The sequence below is a fragment of the Homarus americanus genome, unplaced genomic scaffold, assembly GCF_018991925.1.
Source record: "Homarus americanus isolate GMGI-L3 unplaced genomic scaffold, GMGI_Hamer_2.0 scaffold24694, whole genome shotgun sequence".
Taxonomy (NCBI): Eukaryota; Metazoa; Arthropoda; class Malacostraca; order Decapoda; family Nephropidae; genus Homarus; species Homarus americanus.
This window is the reverse complement of record NW_024732780.1, coordinates 10,237,447-10,257,803: the sequence shown is the minus strand read 5'-3', so window position 1 is coordinate 10,257,803 and position 20,357 is coordinate 10,237,447. Positions and strand designations below refer to the sequence as shown.

Sequence of the window (20,357 nt, the reverse complement as noted above, 5' to 3'; positions counted from 1 at the left end):
TGTCTTACCTGAGGGAGAATTGGGGGTGTTGGAGGGTACAGGTAGGAGTTGTTGGGGGTACAGGTAGGAGGTGTTGAGGGTACAGGTAGGAGGTGTTTATATAATGCTCCTCACGTTCTTCAGTAGCCTACAGCAGGAGGTATCTAACAGGGTATATATACTAGTGAAGGCTGACCTCACCTGACCTAATTAATTGACCTCTGAATTGACCTCTAAATTGACCTTTTAATCCTTTACCCTTTTAAAACTTTTGTGTATTTTTTAGAAACTATTAAAAAGTTTGTATCTTTTCTCTCTCTCTCTTTGTCTTTTTCTCTCTCTCTTTGTAACTTTTCTCTCTCACTTTGTCTGCCTGTCTGTCTGTCTGTCTATATGTCTGTTTGTGTGTGTGTCTGTCTGTCTGTCTGTTTGTCTGTCTGTCTGTCTGTCTGTGAAGTTCAATATTGTGAACTCTGGGTGAACATTTTTCGAGCATTTAATAATTCATGATTTTTTTTCTCGGTAAGTCTAATGAAATATAAGACCACTGGGAGAGCTTTAATAACATACATACATACATACATACATACATACATACATACATACATACATACATACATACATATACATACATACATGCATACATACATACATACATGCATACATACATACATACATACATAATAAAATAATAAAATATCTCTCTCTCTCTCTCTCTCTCTCTCTCTCTCCAACAATTAATTTAAACCTGCCTGGCGTATGATAACATTACGACCACCAGTAGAGGCATTTGGTAACGCAGGCGATACCTTGTCCACGGGAACTACTAACACACACACACACACACACACACACGCGCGCGCCTTTTTGTATACGACCTCTCCTTCCTCAGCCACTCTCCTCCCCTCAGCCCACTCCTCCCTTCCTCATCCCTCCTCCCTCAGCCCCTCCTCTCCCCCTCAGCCCCTCCTCTCCCCTCTCAACCCACTCCTCTCTCCTCTCAACCTCCTCTCCCCTCTCAACCCCACCCTCTCAACCACTCCTCTCCCCTCAACCCACCCCACCCCTCATTGCCCTCCCTTCACCTAACCACTCCCTTGACCAACACGTTGACCTTGGAGAGCAGACAAGATAAACACTGGGCAGATTGAGAAGTTGTTTACAATTATTGAGTTGAAGGTAATGTTAAGCCTCTCTGTTTCGTTCATATTAGTACAGGTTATATACCCGTTCATATTAGTACCGGTTATATATCCGTTCATATTAGTACAGGTTATATACCCGTTCATATTAGTACCGGTTATTACCGTTCATATTTACCGGTTATATACCCGTTCATATTAGTACAGGTTATATACCGTTCATATTAGTACAGGTTATATACCCGTTCATATTAGTACCGGTTATATACCCGTTCATATTAGTACCGGTTATATATCCGTTCATATTAGTACAGGTTATATACCCGTTCATATTAGTACCGGTTATATATCTTGTTTTGATCTCGTTTAACAAAAAGTACATCGCTGTTATATATTTCATGATCTTGTGTAGGGTGGGTGGAGGGTGAACACGAGATTGGCCTGGTTGAACACGTGTCTGACCTGGTTGAACACGTGTCTGACCTGGATGAACACGTGTCTGACCTGGTTGAACACGTTTTTGACCTGGTTGAACACGTGTCTAACCTGGATGAACACGTGTCTAACCTGGATGAACACGTGTTTGACCTGGTTGAACACGTGTCTGACCTGGTTGAACACGTATCTGACCTGGTTGAACACGTGTTTGACCTGGTTGAACACGTGTCTGACCTGGTTGAACACGTGTCTGACCTGGATGAACACGTGTCTGACCTGGATGAACACGTGTCTGACCTGGATAGACACGTGTCTGACCTAGTTGAACACGTGTCTGATCTTCACTACAGCAGTTTTGGCTACACTCCTGACGGGTTATGATGAGACAGGACGGAAGGGTGTGTGTGTGTGTGTGTGTGTGTGTGTGTGTGTGTGTGTGTGTGTGTGTGCGTGTGTGTGTGCGTGTGTGTGTGTGTGTGTGTGTGTGTGTGTGTGTGTGTGTGTGTGTGTGTGTAGGAGTGAAAGGATTTGCTTATCACTGAAGGATCATTAATATACAATGATTGGTGTTAGTAAGGAATCTTGAAGGACCTGAAGGAATCTTGAAGGACCTGATGGAACCCTGAAGGACCTAATGGAACTCTGAAGGAACCTTGAAGGACCTGAAGGAATCTTGAAGGACCTGAATGAATCTTGAAGGGCCTGAAGGAACCTCGAAGGACCTGAAGGAACCCTGAAGGACCTGAAGGAATATTTAGCCCTTTGAAGATGATGATTTAACCCTTTAATTATTCTTATTTAACCCTTTGGTGACGATGATGATTTAAACCCTTAACGTCGACGATTTAAACACGGGCACATATTATTAAACCCTTTGACACTGCTGATTAAACCCTTTGACACTGCTGATTAAACCCTTTGGCACTGCTGATTAAACCCTTTGGCACTGCTGATTAAACCCTTTGGCACTGCTGATTAAACCCTTTGGCACTGATAACTTAACCCCTTGACACACACACACACACACACACAGGAGGAAAAAACACCATAGTCTACCCTTACGTTTGCTTGCTACTGTGACTGCTTACGTTTTCTGTGGTCCAGTCCGTCTTTGGGTTACAACAGCCGATCCACGTCTATCCATCCATCTATCCGTCTATTTATCCATCCATCTATCCATCTATCTATCTATCTATCGCAACCGGACCGTCTCAACACCCACACCTCCACCCCCACCTAACCCACACCTCCATAGATAGATAGATCCTGAGGCGCAATACCTGGATGATGTCACTTTGAATCTGGACGACAATTGAGTGATTTATTCTCTCTCTCTCTCTCTCTCTCTCTCTCTCGCTCTCTCTCTCTCTCTCTCTTTGTGCATCTCACGGGAGAGAGAGAGAGAGAGAGAGATTTAGTGTCATGAGTCAGGTAAGGTTAGGATCAATACATACATACATACATACATACATGCAATACATACATACATTCATACATACATACATACATTCATTCATACATACAACATAAACATTAACGACGTAAGCTGTGACGTCACTCGTTGAAGGCTATGCTCACTGATGACGAAACGAACCCAATAAACCCACGATTGAGTGTGTGTGTGTGTGTGTGTGTGTGTGAGTGTGTGTGTGTGTGTGTGTGTAAACGGAGGTATGTCATTTGTCTTGTGTAGTGGAAGGGATGGGAAGGAAGAAGGACGGTGGAAGGGGTGAGAGGAGGATGGGAAGGATGAAGAAGGGAAGAGAACCAATCAGCTGATCATCTCAAAACCCAAATGTCGACTCAAATTTCCCGCCACTTCTCACCGTTTCATTTTTCATCTCTCGTGGTTAACTTATTTATCAATTGTTATTTCTGGTTAATAATAGACAGGACTTTTAACATTTATTTCAAGATAAACAGACAGACAGGTTGATATAGATAGCGCAGGTATACAAAATATGAGAGGAAATAGTGTATATATATTATCTGCCTAACCATAACACTAGGTATGGGAGAAATGTATAGTGTAGTGTCTCGTGTAGGGGGGCCGGAGCCGCACTGACTGGTTTATCATCATACATCACCTTATGTAGTGTTAAGCGAGTTGCCAAGTACCTCTTATTTTTTTTACTATAATAGTAATAATAGTAAATAATAGTAATACTAATAATAAATAGTAATAATAATAAAAATGTGTAATTATTTTGTTATTATTGTATTATTATTATGATTACACTAGACAACAAATTAAAAACAAATCCCGTAACATGGTTCAGAGCATACTATTTTTCCTGTGATTCCTGTTATTTTTCCATGTCATCACTAAAATTCAATAAAGAATGAAAACAATCATAAGACACAAAGAATATTAAATTAGCCACTGTATGGGTATTTGTTATTTTATTTCAACCATATATATGTGTAGTCCCCCATCATGGCAGGATCCTATCTTCCCTGGTGCCTTTCATACATAAGTCTAATGTCCTGATGAACTCGCTCTCCCTGTTCACTAACCTGTTCATTCTAAGTTTTTGTATTTTTTTTAAGAGTTCCTTTACAAGTTGGCAATAGTTTTCTTCCTTTTTGTTCCGAGAAACTCCTTGACTACAGATGTGAAGGATTTCCATGGAGCTAGTTCATTATCATTCAGTTTCTTTTCAAAGTTGTCATCACTAAGTAACTTGCCTTATCTGTGGGCCAACAAAGATACGCTCTTTGACTTTAGCATCACTTTCTGAATTTTCCCCTCAAGTACACGAATCCATCACCTTGTTTGTCCACAGCCTTCACAAAACTCTTCATTAATCCCAACTTGATGTGTATAGGAGGTGGAAGTACATCGTTAGGGTCTACTAAGGGAGTATATTTAACGTTGCCTTTACCTGGAACAAATTCTTCTCTCTCTGGCCAGTCCTTTGTGTTGTAGTGTTTCTCTGTTGTTCTACTGTCCCATAAACACAAAAAACAGCAATATTTCGTGAACCCTCCTTGAACGCCGAGTAGATTTATAACCTAATCGCCACAGATCTGCCAACTATACCCCTTGTATTTAATAGCGGTCAATATTTTCTCCATACTATCATAAGTTTCCTTCAAACCTACAGAAGTGCTACTGGAACTAACGGCTTCTGGTTCCCATTATACAACAATACTGCTTTCAAACTAAACTGGGAGGATTCTATTAAAAGCCGCCATTCCTTTGAGTCATGTTTTCCTCCCAACTCTGACATCAGTCCATCTACATCAGTACAGAGGGACTCCTGCATACTGTAACATGAAGATAATGTAATATTTATTTTCCTAAAAACATAAATTCTTGTCTGTTTCACTAGCAAGTTCCATTCCTGCAGTCTTGATGCTAAAAGTTCCGCCTGCTGTTTTGACAGACGGGGATCACGTATAAGATCATTCAGTTCACTTTGTTCTATAAGACGTAAAGTTCATTGACAGTCTGGTGAATGAAAGGAAGATCATGGGAGGATTCTGAAATTTCTTCCTCAATTTCCTCATCCGAAGTTGAGAGCTCTTCCAAATTACCCTGTGGTGTAGGTAGGCCGTCTCAGTGAGGAACGGGCTTTATTGCCGAAGGTACATTTGGTGAACTAACACAGACCCTCGACGTTGTATTCTCTCCATTCTCCTGTTCAGTATTGCTAACCATGCTTTTAATATATCCCTACTAACATAAGTACATATCTTATATTCCTACACTACATATTACACATGTATCTTAAAAACGCTACCTGACTGATATTGTTTATTTGCATATTTGAAATCAGCTCCACTAAACTAATAAACTACAGCGTATTGATCTATTTTACCGAACCCTTGTCAGCTAGTGTTATTATTATTATTGTTCACACACACACACACACACACACACACACACACACACACACACATTCCACCTCCTGACGGCTGACACGGTGCTGACATTCTTGTTGGTGCTGATGAATTTCCTGCCCTCCTCCTCCTCCTCCTCCTCCTCCTTCTTCTCCTCCTCCTCCCACCTCCTCCTCCTCCTCCTCCTCCTCCTGCCTTCTTCTTCTCCTCCTCCTCCTCCTCCTCCTCCTCCTCCTCCTCCTCCCTCTCCCTCCTCCTCCTTCTCCTTCTTCTTCTTCTTTTTCTTCTTTCCTGACTGCTGACATTTTTCTTGCACTGCTGACGATTTTCTGGTGATGCCGACATTTTCCTGACGTTGCTGACACCATTACTACTACTGGTCACATTCTTACTGCTGCTGACATTACATAGGTTATATTTACGTCTCCGCTGATGATGCTGACACTCCAGGTGGTACGGTGCTGACATTCTTTTATATCCTGGACGACATTCTCACTACCGCTGACACTTCCTAAATGGTGGCTGACATTCATACTGTTGCCTCTGCTGACAGATTCCAAATGGTCCTGACACCCTCCTCTCCCCCCAGCTGACAGACAACTCGCATTCCTCCTGACACTCTTGGTGGTGCTGACATTTTAACCCTTGCTGACACTTGGCGATTGTTTTAATAGTATGTCTAGTGAAAGTGGTCAGGAATCTGCCTCTCTCTCTCTCTCTCTCTCCTTCTCTCTCTCTCTCTTTCTTTTCCTCTCTCTCTCTCTCTCTCTCTCTCTCTCTCTCTCTCTCTCTCTCTCTCTCTCTCTCTCTCTCTCTCTCTCTCTCTCTCTCGTCTTCTCTTCGTCACTTTATCTTCCTTCTATCATCTTTTTTCTTTCTTCTCTCTCCTTCCATCCCCTCTCACACTTCCTTCTTCTTCCTCCTCCTCCCTACAAGACGTGAAGCCACACAGGTCAAGGTAGAGTTGAACGAGTGTAATAAAGTCAAGTTCACTGCCGCTGCTGTGCCTCGCAAGCAAGATGTCACAGGTTCGATTCCCGGGCCGGTGGAAAGTTGTTCGGACACACTTCCCAGCCTCCCTTGGTCCCTGTTCACCCCACTGTGACCCTGACACCAACTGTGACCTCTGATCCAACTGTGACCTTAAGCTCTGACCTAACTGTGGACTTGATCTCTGACCCATTTTTGGCCTTTACCACTGACCCAACTGACCTTGACCCTTGACATCTGACCTACCCACTGTGACCTTGACCTCTGACCTACCCACTGTGACCTTGACCTCTGACCTACCCACTGTAACCTTGACCTCTGACCCAACTGTGGCTTTGACCCAACTATGATCTTGACCTCTGAACCTCCTCATTGTGACGTTGACCTCTGACCCCCATTGACTGAGTTAGTGAATCAGTGAGTGAGTGAGCCATTTTTTTATTATTTATTGGGCACTCCCCTACATCCTTGTGTAAGGTGAAGCGCAGAAGCGTTTACAGCGCCCAACAGGGAAGCATGCTAAGTTCATGCTTGCCTTTATGTCTCACGAGGGCGTAGAAGCCTGAAGAGTCAAGGGCGTAGAAGCCTGAAGAGTCAAGGGCGTAGAAGCCTGAAGAGTCAGTGGTTTATGTCATGCAGTTATTGGAAGCTCCAACAACTTTCCCTGAATACGAATTCGCAACTTTCGATTTACACCAGGTACCTACTTTACTGCTAGGTGAACAGGGACTAATGGGGGCTAGGAAGTAAGTCCAAACAACTTCCACCGGCCCGGGAATCGAACCCGTGACAGCCAGTGAGTCAGGTACGGGAGGTTGACACAGGTATACAGTGCACAGTGTTAATTAGCTGAGCCAGGTGATGACGTTCATACACACAGGTACGCACAGGTAATTACAGGTGATTCACTCGCTGGTAACCTACTTAAGGGAATGGTGCTCCTGCCTCACCCAACCTAACCCAACCTAACCTAACTAACGCTAACCAAGCCTAATTTATCCTAATCTAACCTAACCTAACCTAACCTTGCGAGAATCCATCTTTGTGGTGTTAAGTGAGTGTTGGTAGAGACGTTTTTTCTACGTCAGTTTAAAAGCAAAAAAAAAAATTATGATGCATTGTGAATCCATTTCTTTTGTCCTAGGTTAGGTTAGATTAGGTTAATCAGTTAAATACAACCTTTTTAACCCACCTTTCTATCATAGGTTAAATTACCCAGATAGATACGACCTTTTTTAACCCATCTTTCTATCATAGGTTAAATGATTAAGTTCATTAGGTTGGTTAGGTTAGGTTGGTTAGGTTAGGTTAAATGCATTCTAACTTCTACATATTTTGATAAGCATTAACCCACCTAACTGCGTTTGAGAATCCAATTTGGTCATAACCCAGAAAGTTGAAACTAAGCTTTTGATCTGTTAAGCTGTAGACAGATCCTAGGTCAGAAAGCTGAAACTAAGCTTTTGATCTCCTGTTAAGCTGTAGACAGATCCTAGGTCAGAAAGCTGAAACTAAGCTTTTGATCTCCTGTTAAGGTGTAGACAGATCCTAGGTGTAACATGGAGGCCAGTCTTACCTCATTAAACACTATATTCAGCTTTAGGTGAAGGTGGCGGGTAATGGTGTTGACGATCTGGCTATCAAAGGCTCATAAGTTTAAATTACCACGTAACTCTGTGTGTGTGTGTGTGTGTGTGTGTGTGTGTGTGTGTGTGTGTGTGTGTGTGTGTGTGTACCCTGTGGTCACGGTGAGGTAATTTGAGGAGGAAGATGAGGTGAAACAGTAAAGTGAGAACACCAAGGAAGGAGAAGAGGAGGAGGAGAGGAAGAGGAGGAGGAGAAGAAGAAGAGGAGGAGGAGAAGAAGAAGAGGAGGAGGAGAAGAGGAGGAGAGGAAGAGGAGGAGAAGAAGAAGAGGAGGAGAAGAAGAAGAGGAGGAGAAGAAGAGGAGGAGGAGGAGGAACAGCAATTATGATGATGGTGATGATGATAAAAAGAATAAGAAGGAGAACGGAAGAAGAAAAATAAATATAGGGGAGAGAAGAAGAAGAAGAAGAGTAAAGAAGAATAGAAAAAGGAAGACAAAGAATAAAAATCAAAGATGGAAAAAATAATATTAACAAGAAGAAGAAGACGAAGGAGAAGAAGAACAAGAAGAAGAAGAAGAAGAACTACTAAGAGAGAAATCAAATGAGGAAGAGGTATAAGGATCAAGAAGAAGAAGAAAAAGAAGAGAAGGAAGCAAGAGTGAGAGAGAGAGAGATAGGCGTGCAAAGAAGAGGAAGAGAAGACGTGGGAAGCAGAGGAGGAGGCCAGAGATGATGTTGACAATGGAAAGAAGAGATATAAGTACGAAAATACCCTCTGGCGGTGTGTCTGTCTGTGTGTGTGTGTGTCTGTCTGTGTGTGTCTGTCTGTCTGTCTACTTGTGTGCGTGTGTGTGTGTAATAATAATAATTAACGGTTTATTGAAAAAGTTCGGCAGCCCGATGGTTGAAAATATACATTAGACAAAAATGACTTATTACATACAAAGATATGGGGTAGGTGGGTGGGTCGTTGAACAAAAGTTTTCATTACTGAAAGGAGAAGGAACAATGATTGAACATACAAATTATTATAGTTTACAGTTGATGGCCCGGGCCTAGGCTGGTCATTGAGACACCAGGTGGTGTGGTGTTCACGTGGTGTAGTAACTCGTCCTCGGGTGTTGATATGAAGGACCTCACGTGGTCATGGGGACACTGTGTGGTGTCACAGTACCTCACTCTGCTGGGTGGTGTTGTGTTATCTCGTAGTCAGGTGTGAAGCCGGCCCTCTGTTGTCCCCAGGGTGGACTGATTAGCACCTCCTGGTCAGATGGTGGTCAGTTCCCAGTGGTGCTTATCTCACTGGTGGGTCACGGCTCTCACTGGTACTGTCTGGTGCTGAATTAACTTGCTTAAACACTGTTCATCACTGATCCCATTTATTTCCGAAACGAGATTGTCACTTTTGATTATGTTGATATCCCGGTGGTGAGGATGGGTCGGGGAGAGGGACTTGGGGAATGGGCCCAGCAGGAGCAGCGCCTGAATAGGTCTTGACCCTCCGGTGGTCAAGGATGTAGTGTGTCTGTCTGTCTGTCTGTCTGTCTGTTTCTATTTGTGTGTGCATGTCTGTCTGTCTGTCTCTGTGTCTGGGTGGCAGTGGCTAGGATGACTGAGAGATGCCTAGGGTGAGAGGTGATAGTGCCTAGGGTGAGAGGTGATAGTGCCTAGGGTGAGAGGTGATAGTGCCTAAGGTGAGAGGTGATAGTGCCTAGGGTGAAATGTGAGAGCATTTGGAGCTAAAAAGGGTGACAGGTTTCTCACCCTGATTCCTTAACCCCAGAGACTAAAGTGAGCTATAAAGGTGATTGTATATCTATCAAGGTGACAAGTGTTGAAAAGACTACCAGCCGCACCCTATCACCCTACCTGGGAAAAAAAGGGTGAAAGATAACAGGAATACACACTAGAATGATAAATACTGGCATTAATACACACTGTCACACTTATATCACTCTTATATGCCATCCAGTGTGGTCATCGCGTGTTATGTAACGTGGGGTGTCTTGGTGTCCACGCGATAAGTCTGAAACGCCTGGGTAAATTGTGTTGAAACTTCGTAAAGTCGTTGTTCGTTCCTAGAGCTTGGATAAGTTCGATAATTGGCGCGATTGGTTGATTTTCTAAGCTGTTTTAAGCTTTTGAGGAAGGTTGTGGTGGGGGGAGGGTGGTGAACAGAGTGTTCGAGGATATAATGGGTGTTTGAGTTGGTGAACTACGTAGGTGTGGGGGTTTGTTTGTTGGTTATTATTATTATTATTATTTATTATTATTATTATTATTATTGTTATTATTATTGTTTTATTATTATTGTTATTATTATTATTATTATTATTATTATTATTAGTAGTAGTAGTAGTAGTAGTAGTTATAGTTGGTACACACACACACACACACACACACACACACACACACACACACACACAGGTGACACAGTTTCCGGGAAGGACAGGTGTGTTAATGAACTTACTAGGTTTCAAATTTATGTAAGTGTACCAACCCCTTCACTCCCTGTCTGTCAGTCTGTCTGTCTGTCTGTCTGTCTGTTGGTTAGCTTGTCTTTATTTTGTTATATCTTTCTGTCTGTCTGTGTCACTGTCTACTGCTGTGTCTGTCTGTGTCACTGTCTACTGCTGTGTCTGTCTGTGTCACTGTCTACTGCTGTGTCTGTCTGTCTGTTCTACTGTCTACTCGTCTGTCTGTCTGTCTATTTACTTTATTCCTCCCGTTAGTCTACTCAGTAACTGTCATCTGTTCAACTGTCAGCTTTAACCTCACCAGTGGGTCGTGTGTGTGTGTGTGTGTGTGAATTAACCTAACCATTTGATATGTTAATAGAGATTTGGTTGTTGATTTCGTCTCTCTCTCTCTCTCTCTCTCTCTCTCTCTCTCTCAGCTACATAAGGAAGCCAGGTCGAGCTCCCAGTTAGTTCCTCATCAAATGCTAAGGTCATACACACACACACACACACACACACACACACCATTAATTATTACGCTTGGTAATTTTACATGTAGAAACTTTTTACCTGGATTTAATTTTTCTCACAATTTAAAAAAAAATACTTTTTTTTTTCTTCGAGAATTTTATTTTTTATTTTTCCCAACAACATGAGTAATTTACCCGTATTTATTCCCGTATTTTTTCCCAACAACATGAGTAATTTACCCGTATTTATTCCCGTATTTTTTCCCAACAACATGAGTAATTTACCCGTATTTATTCCCGTATTTTCCCCCACAATATCAGTAATTTACCCGTATTTATTCCCGTATTTTTTCCCCCCACAACATGAGTAATTTACCCGTATTTTTTTCCTTGCAGGGGATATTATGGCAATGTCGCATGAACTTATCGAGACATCACCCGGCAAGTGTGAGTCCAATTATGTTGTTTGTTGTTGTTGGGGTGGGTGGGGGGGTGAGTGGGGTAGGGGTATTTCGAGGTGTGGGTAGGGGATCGGAGGTGTGTGTGGGTAGGGGGCATGATGTATCTGTGCCCACTACTACTTAAGCCAAGCACTAGAGTGAGTGGATGTTTGGATTTTTGCTTGATAGAGTGGGGGAATGGAGAGGGGAGGGGGGAGAGAGAGGGGTAGGGGAGGAGAGAGAGGGGCGGAGGGCAAGTAAAGGAGAGACATGACCTTTCTTTTTTCTGGGGTGAAGCCTTAAACAAGTGGCACTACTGGCACCATGACCTCAGTGCCAAGAGTTTCACTGTAAGGCTTCCTGTGACGGGGGTAGGGGGGGTGGAGGGTAGGCTTCATGTCTTGGGGGGAGGGGGTAGGTTTATGTCTTGGGGGTGGGGTGCTTCGTCTTGGGAGGGGTAGGCTTGCGTCTTTGGGGAGGGTTAGGTTTGCGTCTTTGGGGGAGGGGTTAGTTTGCGTCTTAAGGGGTGGGGAGGGTAGGCTTGCGTCTTGGGGAGGATCTCGGTGGGAGGGTAGGTTTGCGTCTTTGGGGGAGGGGTGGGAGGGTAGGTTTGCGTCTTGGGGGGAGGGGGGTAGGTTTAAGAACATAAGAACATAAGAAAATAAGGATTCTGCAATAGGACGGTTGGCCTGTGCATGGCAGCTCCTGTCGAGAGTTACTACCACTCTCTATCATCCATGAATCTATCTAGCCTCCTTTTGAAACTTTCCAGAGTTCCCGCACTTACTACAAAGTTACTAAGCTTGTTCCACTCGTCCACCACCCTATTTGTGAACCAGTTTCTTCCTATCTCCCTCCTAAACCAAAACTTATCCAACTTGAATCCGTTACTCCGAGTCCTATCCTCCTCTGATATTATAAGAACTTTATCTATATCCCCTTTATTGATTCCTTTCACCCACTTAAATATTTCTATCATATCTCCCCGCACTCTTCGTCTTTCTAGGGAATGCAAGTTAAGTTTCTTTAACCTATCCTGATATGGAAGGTTTCTAAGTCCCGGAATCATTTTCGTCATTCTTCGTCAAAAATCGACTCTAGTGAATTTATATCCATTCTATAATAGGGATACCAGAACTGGAACCGCATAATCGAGGTGCGGCCTGACTAGAAGCGCAAGATATAGTTGCAATAAGACCTCTGCACTTGTTACTTATAATTTCTAGATATAAAACCCAATACTCTGTTTGCCTTATTGAACATTAACGCACTGTTTTCTAGGGCCGTAGACCGTTTGCGTCTTGGGGGGAGGGGGGTGGTTTGCGTCTTGAGGGTGGGGGGGGTAGGTTTGCGTCTTTGGGGAGAGGGTAGGTTTGCGTCTGGGAGGGGTAGGTTTGCCTTGGGGGGAGGGGTAGATTTGCGTCCTTGGGAGGGGGTTTACATAGGGTTTTAATAGGGGTATAATCTTGAGGGGGTTAGGTTAGGTCAGGTCAGGTAAAATTAGTGTTAGGTTAGGTTAGGTTAAATTAGCGTTAGGTTAGGTTAAATTAGCGTTAGGTTAGATTAATCTTAAGGTGAAATAACCTGGGGTGGTGATTCTTCATGTGATCCGACGCTTCTACCCCTGAGCCGACATAAGGGATTGAGTCATAGAAAACGGGTCCCAATTTGAAGCCCAAACTCCGTGTATTATATGACCAAGGTACTCTCCTCTGCACTAAAATTCACGTATATACACTATAAACCACGTATATCAATTCTAAACCACGTATTATCACCATAAACCACGTATTTCACCATAACCACGTATTTCACCATAAACCACGTATTTCACCATAAACCACGTATTTCACCATAAACCACGTATTTCACCATAAACCACGTATTTCTAACCATAAACCACGTATTTCACCATAAACCACGTATTTCACCATAAACCACGTATTTCACCATAAACCACGTATTATCACCCCCCCAGTACCGTTATAGTGTCGCCCTATTGAACCCCGACCTCACTTATTACTTTTCAATTGAACACGTCACTGCATTAAATCTGTCCACCCCACTCCTCCACCCCTCCATCCCACTCATCCCCTCACTCCTTCCCTCCAGCCCACTCATCCCTCCTCCTCCCTTCAGCCCACTCCCTCCTTCCCTCCAGCCCCGCACTCATCCACTCGCACTCCTTCCCTCAGCCCATCCCTCCTCCTTCCCTTCAGCCCACTCACTCCCTTCCCTCAGCCCACTACATCCACTCACCTCCTTCCCTCCAGCCTCACTCCTTCCCTCAGCCCACTCATCCACTCACTCCTTCCCTCCAGCCCACTCGCTCCTTCCCTTCAGCCCACTCATCCACTTCACTCTCTTCACCCCACCCACTTCAGCCCACTTTACTCACTCCCTCCAGCCCACTCACTTCATCCCACTCACTCCCTCTGTCCAGTCACCATCCCTAATGGTACTGTCAAGATACCAGGTACTGTCCAAATACCCGGTACCTTCCCCCTAAAGGTACTGTCCAGGTGGTAATTAAAGGCATATCATCGCCCTCGCCAGGTGATGCCATTAATTAGTGGCACTGTGTTACCTGAGATATAGGTGATAATGATGTCGCCCCCCCTCCCTCCTACATACACCCCCCGGACACTGGCCCCCCTGACACTGACCCTCCGGACACTGACCCTCTCCCCGGACTGACCCCGCCGGACCTGAGGCCCTCTGGACACTGACTATCCCTCTCCCCCCCCAGACAGTGACCCTCCCCTCCTCCAGACACTGGCCCCCCCCCCGGACACTGACCCCCAGGTGGAGAGGAACAGACAGAGAAGAGAGAGAGAGAGGGAGAGCAGACCAGGAGTAAAGTGTGTGAGACAGTTTGAACAGCCAGACAGACAGGCAAAACAGATATATACTACCTAACCTAACTACAAAACAAATGAATATCTAAAGAAAAACATTAAAACTGACTGACAAACAACAACACTAAACATGGCGTCCAAATAGCTCTGAGACTCTAGGTAACTCATCCAACGTTCGTCCTTACTCCAATTAACACACGAAAAACAACATAAATTGAGTGTTTGTAGTCTGAACATCTTTTATTTTTTTTTTAGGGGGTGGGTCGAAGATGCCAGGCAGGTGTGTTTTGATATTGTCGGATGGATGGATGTGGATGGGTGGATGGTAAGAGATAGATTGGGTGGGTGGATGTGGTGAGATGGGTGGGTGGGTGTGGATGGTGGAGATGGGTGGATGTGGTGAGATGGGTGGATGTGGTGAGATGGGTGCTGGGTGGGTGGGTGGGGTGAGGATGGGTCAGGTGGATGGTGAGATGGGTGGGTGGGTGGATGGTGAGATGATGGGTGGAGTGGGTGGATGGTGAGATGGGTGGGTGGGTGGATGGTGAGATGGGTGGGTGGGTGGGTGGATGGGTGAGTGGGTGGATGGGTGGGTGGATGGATGGATGGATGGATGGGTGGATGGATGGATGGATGGATGGGTGGGTGGATGGATGGATGGGTGGGTGGATGGATGGATGGATGGGTGGGTGGATGGATGGATGGATGGGTGGATGGTGAGATGGGTGGGTGGGTGGATGGATGGTTAGATGGATAGAGGGATGGGTGGTTAGATAATAATGACAGTAAATATATACGTAATAATAATAATAATAATAATGACTAAATATATTCGTAATAATAATAATAATATTAAACTTCATCATCATCATCATCATCATCATCATCATCATCATCATCATCATCATCACCACCATCATCATCATCATCTGCACATCAACCCGGGCTCGTCAACTCCGAAGAGAAGAGAGTAGAACCTAACAATACGCTCCCGAGATCTAAATTATTGTTTACAGGAGGCACACAGCTGATCCCGTGACGTCACAACATGGCCGATGCTGTTTTGTTATCAAGTCATCTATTCTCTTGGGTTCTGACTCTTATACTGACGTGGGTGTTCCTATTGGCTGGTAAAATAGAGTTAATAATGTCTTAAGACTTTTTTACCCTTTATATTTATCTTGGAATCTGGATTAAGTTGGATTTGTGGACGAAGATGACGTGTGAGGTTATTATTATTATTATTATTATTATTATTATTATTATTATTATTATTTTTATTTTTATTATTATTTTTATTATTATTATTATTATTATTATTATTATTATTATTATTATTATTATTATTATTATTAAATCTGGAGACATTTTACAACAAAAGTATTCGTATTGAAAGGAAAGAAAGACGCAATATGTAATGAATAGATGGCGTTATTAATCTCTCTCTCTCTCTCTCTCTCTCTCTCTCTCTCTCTCTCTCTGGTTGCCTGAGCTTAACAGGCTGGCGTAAGTGTGACGTCATGATGAGTTAAGTGACATGGAGGGTAAGGGAGAGGAAGGGAGGAGAGAGGGAGGGAGGGAAAGAGAGATAGAGAGAAGGGAGGAGGAGGGAGGGAAAGAGAGGATGGAGGAGGAGGGGTGAGAGAGAGAGTAGGGAGGAGGAGGAGGAAGAGGAGGGAGCACATTACCCTAACCATGTTACTAACCAGCACTTCATAACCCCGATAAATGGGACCACCTGACCCTCTATAACCCCGATATTAACCACCACCTGAACCTCTATAACCCCGATATTACCACCACCTGAACATCTATAACCCCGATATTAACCACCAATCTGAACCTCTATAACCCCGAGGCATTCAACGAAAATTGGACACACCTGAAACAACGGGGTAGCATCATACTATGCCACTATGACGCTTATATACATGAGACTGCGCCTAGGGTACAGGTGCCTATGGGAGTACATTGGTAACCCTGAGCCTGGCCGCACTGTTTGTAAACTTTGTGGCCAACCCGACTCTCACACCCTCTCTCACTACATCCTCACTTGCCCTATGACCTCCTCCTACAGGTCCCCAGCCGTTACCAACACCTCTTCCCTCCCTGACCAGATATCCCTCCTCCTAGTCACTGGCCTGGCACTTGACATTATTAGGGACCTGCCACTCTTTGCCATAAACAGATAAAATGTACCGGGAACTTTCCCCCCACACTCTCATCATTCTCTCACTTTATGTAACTTGACAAAACCTATGACCCTTCAGGCTTTTACGCCCTTAATGTACGAGTCATAAAGGCAAGTATGAACTTTTCATACTTCCCTGTTGGGCGCTGTAAACGCTTCTGCGCTTCACCTTGCACAGGATGTAAGGGGGTGCCCAATAAACTAGCCCCCTCGGGGAAAAATCTGAAATCTATAACCCCGATATTACCACCACTTGAACATGTGTAACCCCGTGCAGTTGGGTAAGTGTCCGATCTACCTGGGCTCTACACACCTTACCATACACCTACTTGTTAACTCAGGGTGTAGGTGTGGTTTTGGCCGAGGCTTCTACACTTTAATCAGGTTTACCTACACTTACACCCTCTGAGGTTAGGTTACGTTTACGTTACGTTAGATTACGTTAGGTTACGTTACGTTAGGTTTGAGAAATTACTTTAAATAGGGAAAAAATCTTAAATAGAAATTCACTTTAGGTAAAATAGTGAACAATGGTAGTATGGTAGTGGACGATGGTAGTATGGTAGTGGACGATGGTAGTATGGTAGTGGACGATGGTAGTATGGTAGTGGAGGATGGTAGTATGGTAGTGGACGATGGTAGTATGGTAGTGGAGGATGGTAGTATGGTAGTGGACGATGGTAGTATGGTAGTGGACGATGGTAGTATGGTAGTGGACGATGGTAGTATGTTAGTGGACAATGGTAGTATGTTAGTGGACAATGGTAGTATGTTAGTGGACAATGGTAGTATGTTAGTGGACGATGGTAGTATGGTAGTGGAGAATGGTAGTATGGTAGTGGATGATGGTAATATGGTAGTGGATGATGGTAATATGGTAGCAGATGATGGTAGTATGGTAGTGGTGGATGGTAATATGGTAGTGGACAGGTATAGTAGTGGAGGATGGTAGTATGGTAACCGATGATGGTAGTATGGTAGCAGATGATGGTAGTATGGTAGGTAGCCGCTCGCCAAGGTCTCAAGGTCACATAGAGGTGGACACACGCTAAAAGTACACCAGCCCTCATTCCTGCCCCAGTTCCCCACATATATACACGCGGAAATATATACACACAGTACATACATTCATACACCTACACAGGCATACATATAATGGCTGTCCCTTGTGTAACGAGGATGGCCGACCCAAGGGCCACCCAGACGTGAATTTGTTTAAGGTGTAGAAGCTGTCGCCAACTGCACTGGCTAACCATTACCCCGGAACACGATCCGCAAATCGATTAACATCCAGGTCCCCAATTACTGCTGGGTAGACAGAGGCAAATGGCGTAAAGAAACTTGCCCATGGTTTCACCCAGCACGGGGATCGAACCCGGGTCCTCTCGCTTGCGACGCGAGCATGCTGACCATTACACCGCAGTACATACATACATACACACCCATACCGTCTAGAATACACCCAGGCCCTACACCCATATATTCTCGTTCCCTACACTTACTCTCCTACACCTGATCTTGTAGAGGAGTAGCCATGGGTGTAGTGAGGGTGTGTAGGGGTGTAGAAGGTGTGGGTGTGTAGGGGTGTAGGAGAAGGTATGGGTGTAATGGTGTGGTGAGAGAATGTAGGGGGGGTGAGGTGTGGGTGTCTGTGTATATATATAGTGTAGGAAGTGTGTGTGTGTGTGTGTGTGTGTGTGTGTGTGTGTGTGTTAGCTAGTCTAGTATGCAAGTATAGCCATTCAACACTCACTACTACTACTACTACGTGGCCTCCAGCCTCCCCCAATAGCCACACCCTTGCCGCTATTTTATTGCCTTAGTTTTAAATATCCTAATACATAAGTAGTTACCCTAGCTGTGTTGAGCCGCAGATCTATGCGGCATTCAGTGACTATTGCCTCATAGTCAATATCTGCAACCGTTGTCGGCTTTGGGGCTGAAGATTTCGTTCCCCTGAGACAAAGCAATGCAGACCTAAGCAGAGAGAAGGACAGTCGACATCTCAACCAGGCTGTAATGTAACTTCTAGGCTGCTGCTTCCATTCAGATAACACCTCCACGAGTCTGGCATAGAAACATCTTGCACTTGGTCCCATCCCACCAGAGGTTGTGAACGCTAGAGGAGTGAAGCTGCCTTGATCAACGTTCTGAATTCTCTCCCCATATGCCCTTCTCTTGTCGTTCTCGTTCCACCTGTGTGCAGCATCGAGAGCCAGGTACGGTGACATGCGGCCATGGGGTTGAAAATCCTTATATCAAAGAATGGTCGCTGTCCCCGCGTCCAGAATCAATGAGTACTGACGTCAACACGGACTTCGTTGCATGTGTTTGAAATCCTGTGATGGAAATTCTCAACATCATGGGAGGGGGGGTCGGTTCTACCCTGACATCATGGCAGATTTCCTTCAACATATTTGCTGTGAGGTCCCTTACTTCGTCATGCCTCATGCATACAAAGCCCCCTTTCTTGCACACCATGGCTTGGTCGATGTCATAGGAAGAGCCACACAAGCATTGGGAGGGCAAACCTTCTACTGGCCAACCGTACCTTAGAGCAATGTTACCTGTGAATTCATGTTTGTTAAGGCTGAAGCCTTTTGCCCTTATCGGTAACGTTGTTAGCTAGTTCGAGGCGCCCGCCTCCTGCACTAGAGCTTTTCTTCAAGTTCTCTGACAATTGCAGCAACAGTTGTTGCAGTTTGTCACTTTGGGTGTGCTGCCGATCTGTCGTAATGGATCGTCGAATCTTGTTTAATTCGTTGGTAGCCTCCTGACTTGTTGCATCCTGAGCTATTATGTGCTCAGTGAGAGCTGTCGTGAGCGTGACAGTTCTGATGTTCGGTGGCAGCAAGCTCCTCTGGATTGGTCAATCACCATTCCTCCCAGTCTCGGTGGTAGTGCAAGGAGTGACCTTTCTCCTGGGGTTAAGTGAGGGTGTTTCACTAGTGTTGGGATGAAAGCGACCTTGATGGCTTCTTCCAGAGGGCGGAGGAGGGGTCCGATATTGGGGCTACTCTGCTACTAGTACATCCTTGTTTTAACCCACATAAAGTGAGGGAGGTGTCCTTGCTTTGAGTGATCCTAGTGTGTGTGTGTGTGTGTGTGTGTGTGTGTGTGTGTGTGTGTGTGTGTGTGTGTGTGGAAGAGAGACTATGGTCGTTTAAATATAGTCTTGGTGGTGTATGGATGGGGGTGACCTTGGTTTAACTGACGTCATCACTTTGTCATTGTTTTTTGTCTTGTTTTCAATATATACCCCCCTTACCCCTTACCCCCCTACTGCTCTCCCTATCCCTCTCCCTCCTCTCCCTACCTCCCCCTAACCTCTCCCCCATCCCTCCCTCCCCTCCCCCCCGCCCCCCCTCCCCTTGCCTCACTCCTTACTCTCTTATTTATGTTACTTACTCTTGCTTACTTACTTTCTTGCTTACTCACTTACTTCACTTACTTTCTTACTCACTCACTCCCTTACTTGCTTTCTTACTTATTCACTCACTTTAATTACTCGTTATTTTGTTTCACTATTTAAATAAACTCATTTATGACATAGAAGGAGGAGAGGGAAGAAGAGAGGAGGAAGGAGAAGAGGGGGGAGGAAGAAGAGGGGGCAGAGGAGGAAGGAGAAGAGGAGGGGGAGGAAGAAGAGGAGGAGGTAATGAGTGAGCTATTGCTTATGGTACTTTGGAGGTACTCTCTCTCTCTCTCTCTCTCTCTCTCTCTCTCTCTCTCTCTCTACCCTCTCTCTCTCTCTCTCTCTCTCTCTCTCTCTCTCTCTATCTCTCTCTCCCGTTACCCCTCCTTCTCCCCTCCTTCCCCCCAGACTCCGCCATTGAGATTATCTCCGAGGTTCTACCTCTGAGAGAGAGAGAATCATGGTGGTAGTAAAGGGCCATGACCGTGACCCGGTTCTAACCAGCTGCGACGAGAAGAGGAGGCGGAAGAGGAGGAGGGAA

General features: G+C 44.7%; 1 protein-coding gene across 1 annotated transcript in view; it reads left to right on the top strand.

Moving 5' to 3' along the window:
- LOC121869101 (circadian locomoter output cycles protein kaput-like) overlaps window positions 1-20,357 on the top strand; it is a 113,504-nt gene that overhangs the window by 7,059 nt on the left and 86,088 nt on the right. Inside the window, 1 exon segment of the mRNA XM_042370287.1 lies at window positions 11,309-11,357. Coding sequence (XP_042226221.1) covers window positions 11,317-11,357 — 41 coding nt within the window. The 5' untranslated portion in view covers window positions 11,309-11,316.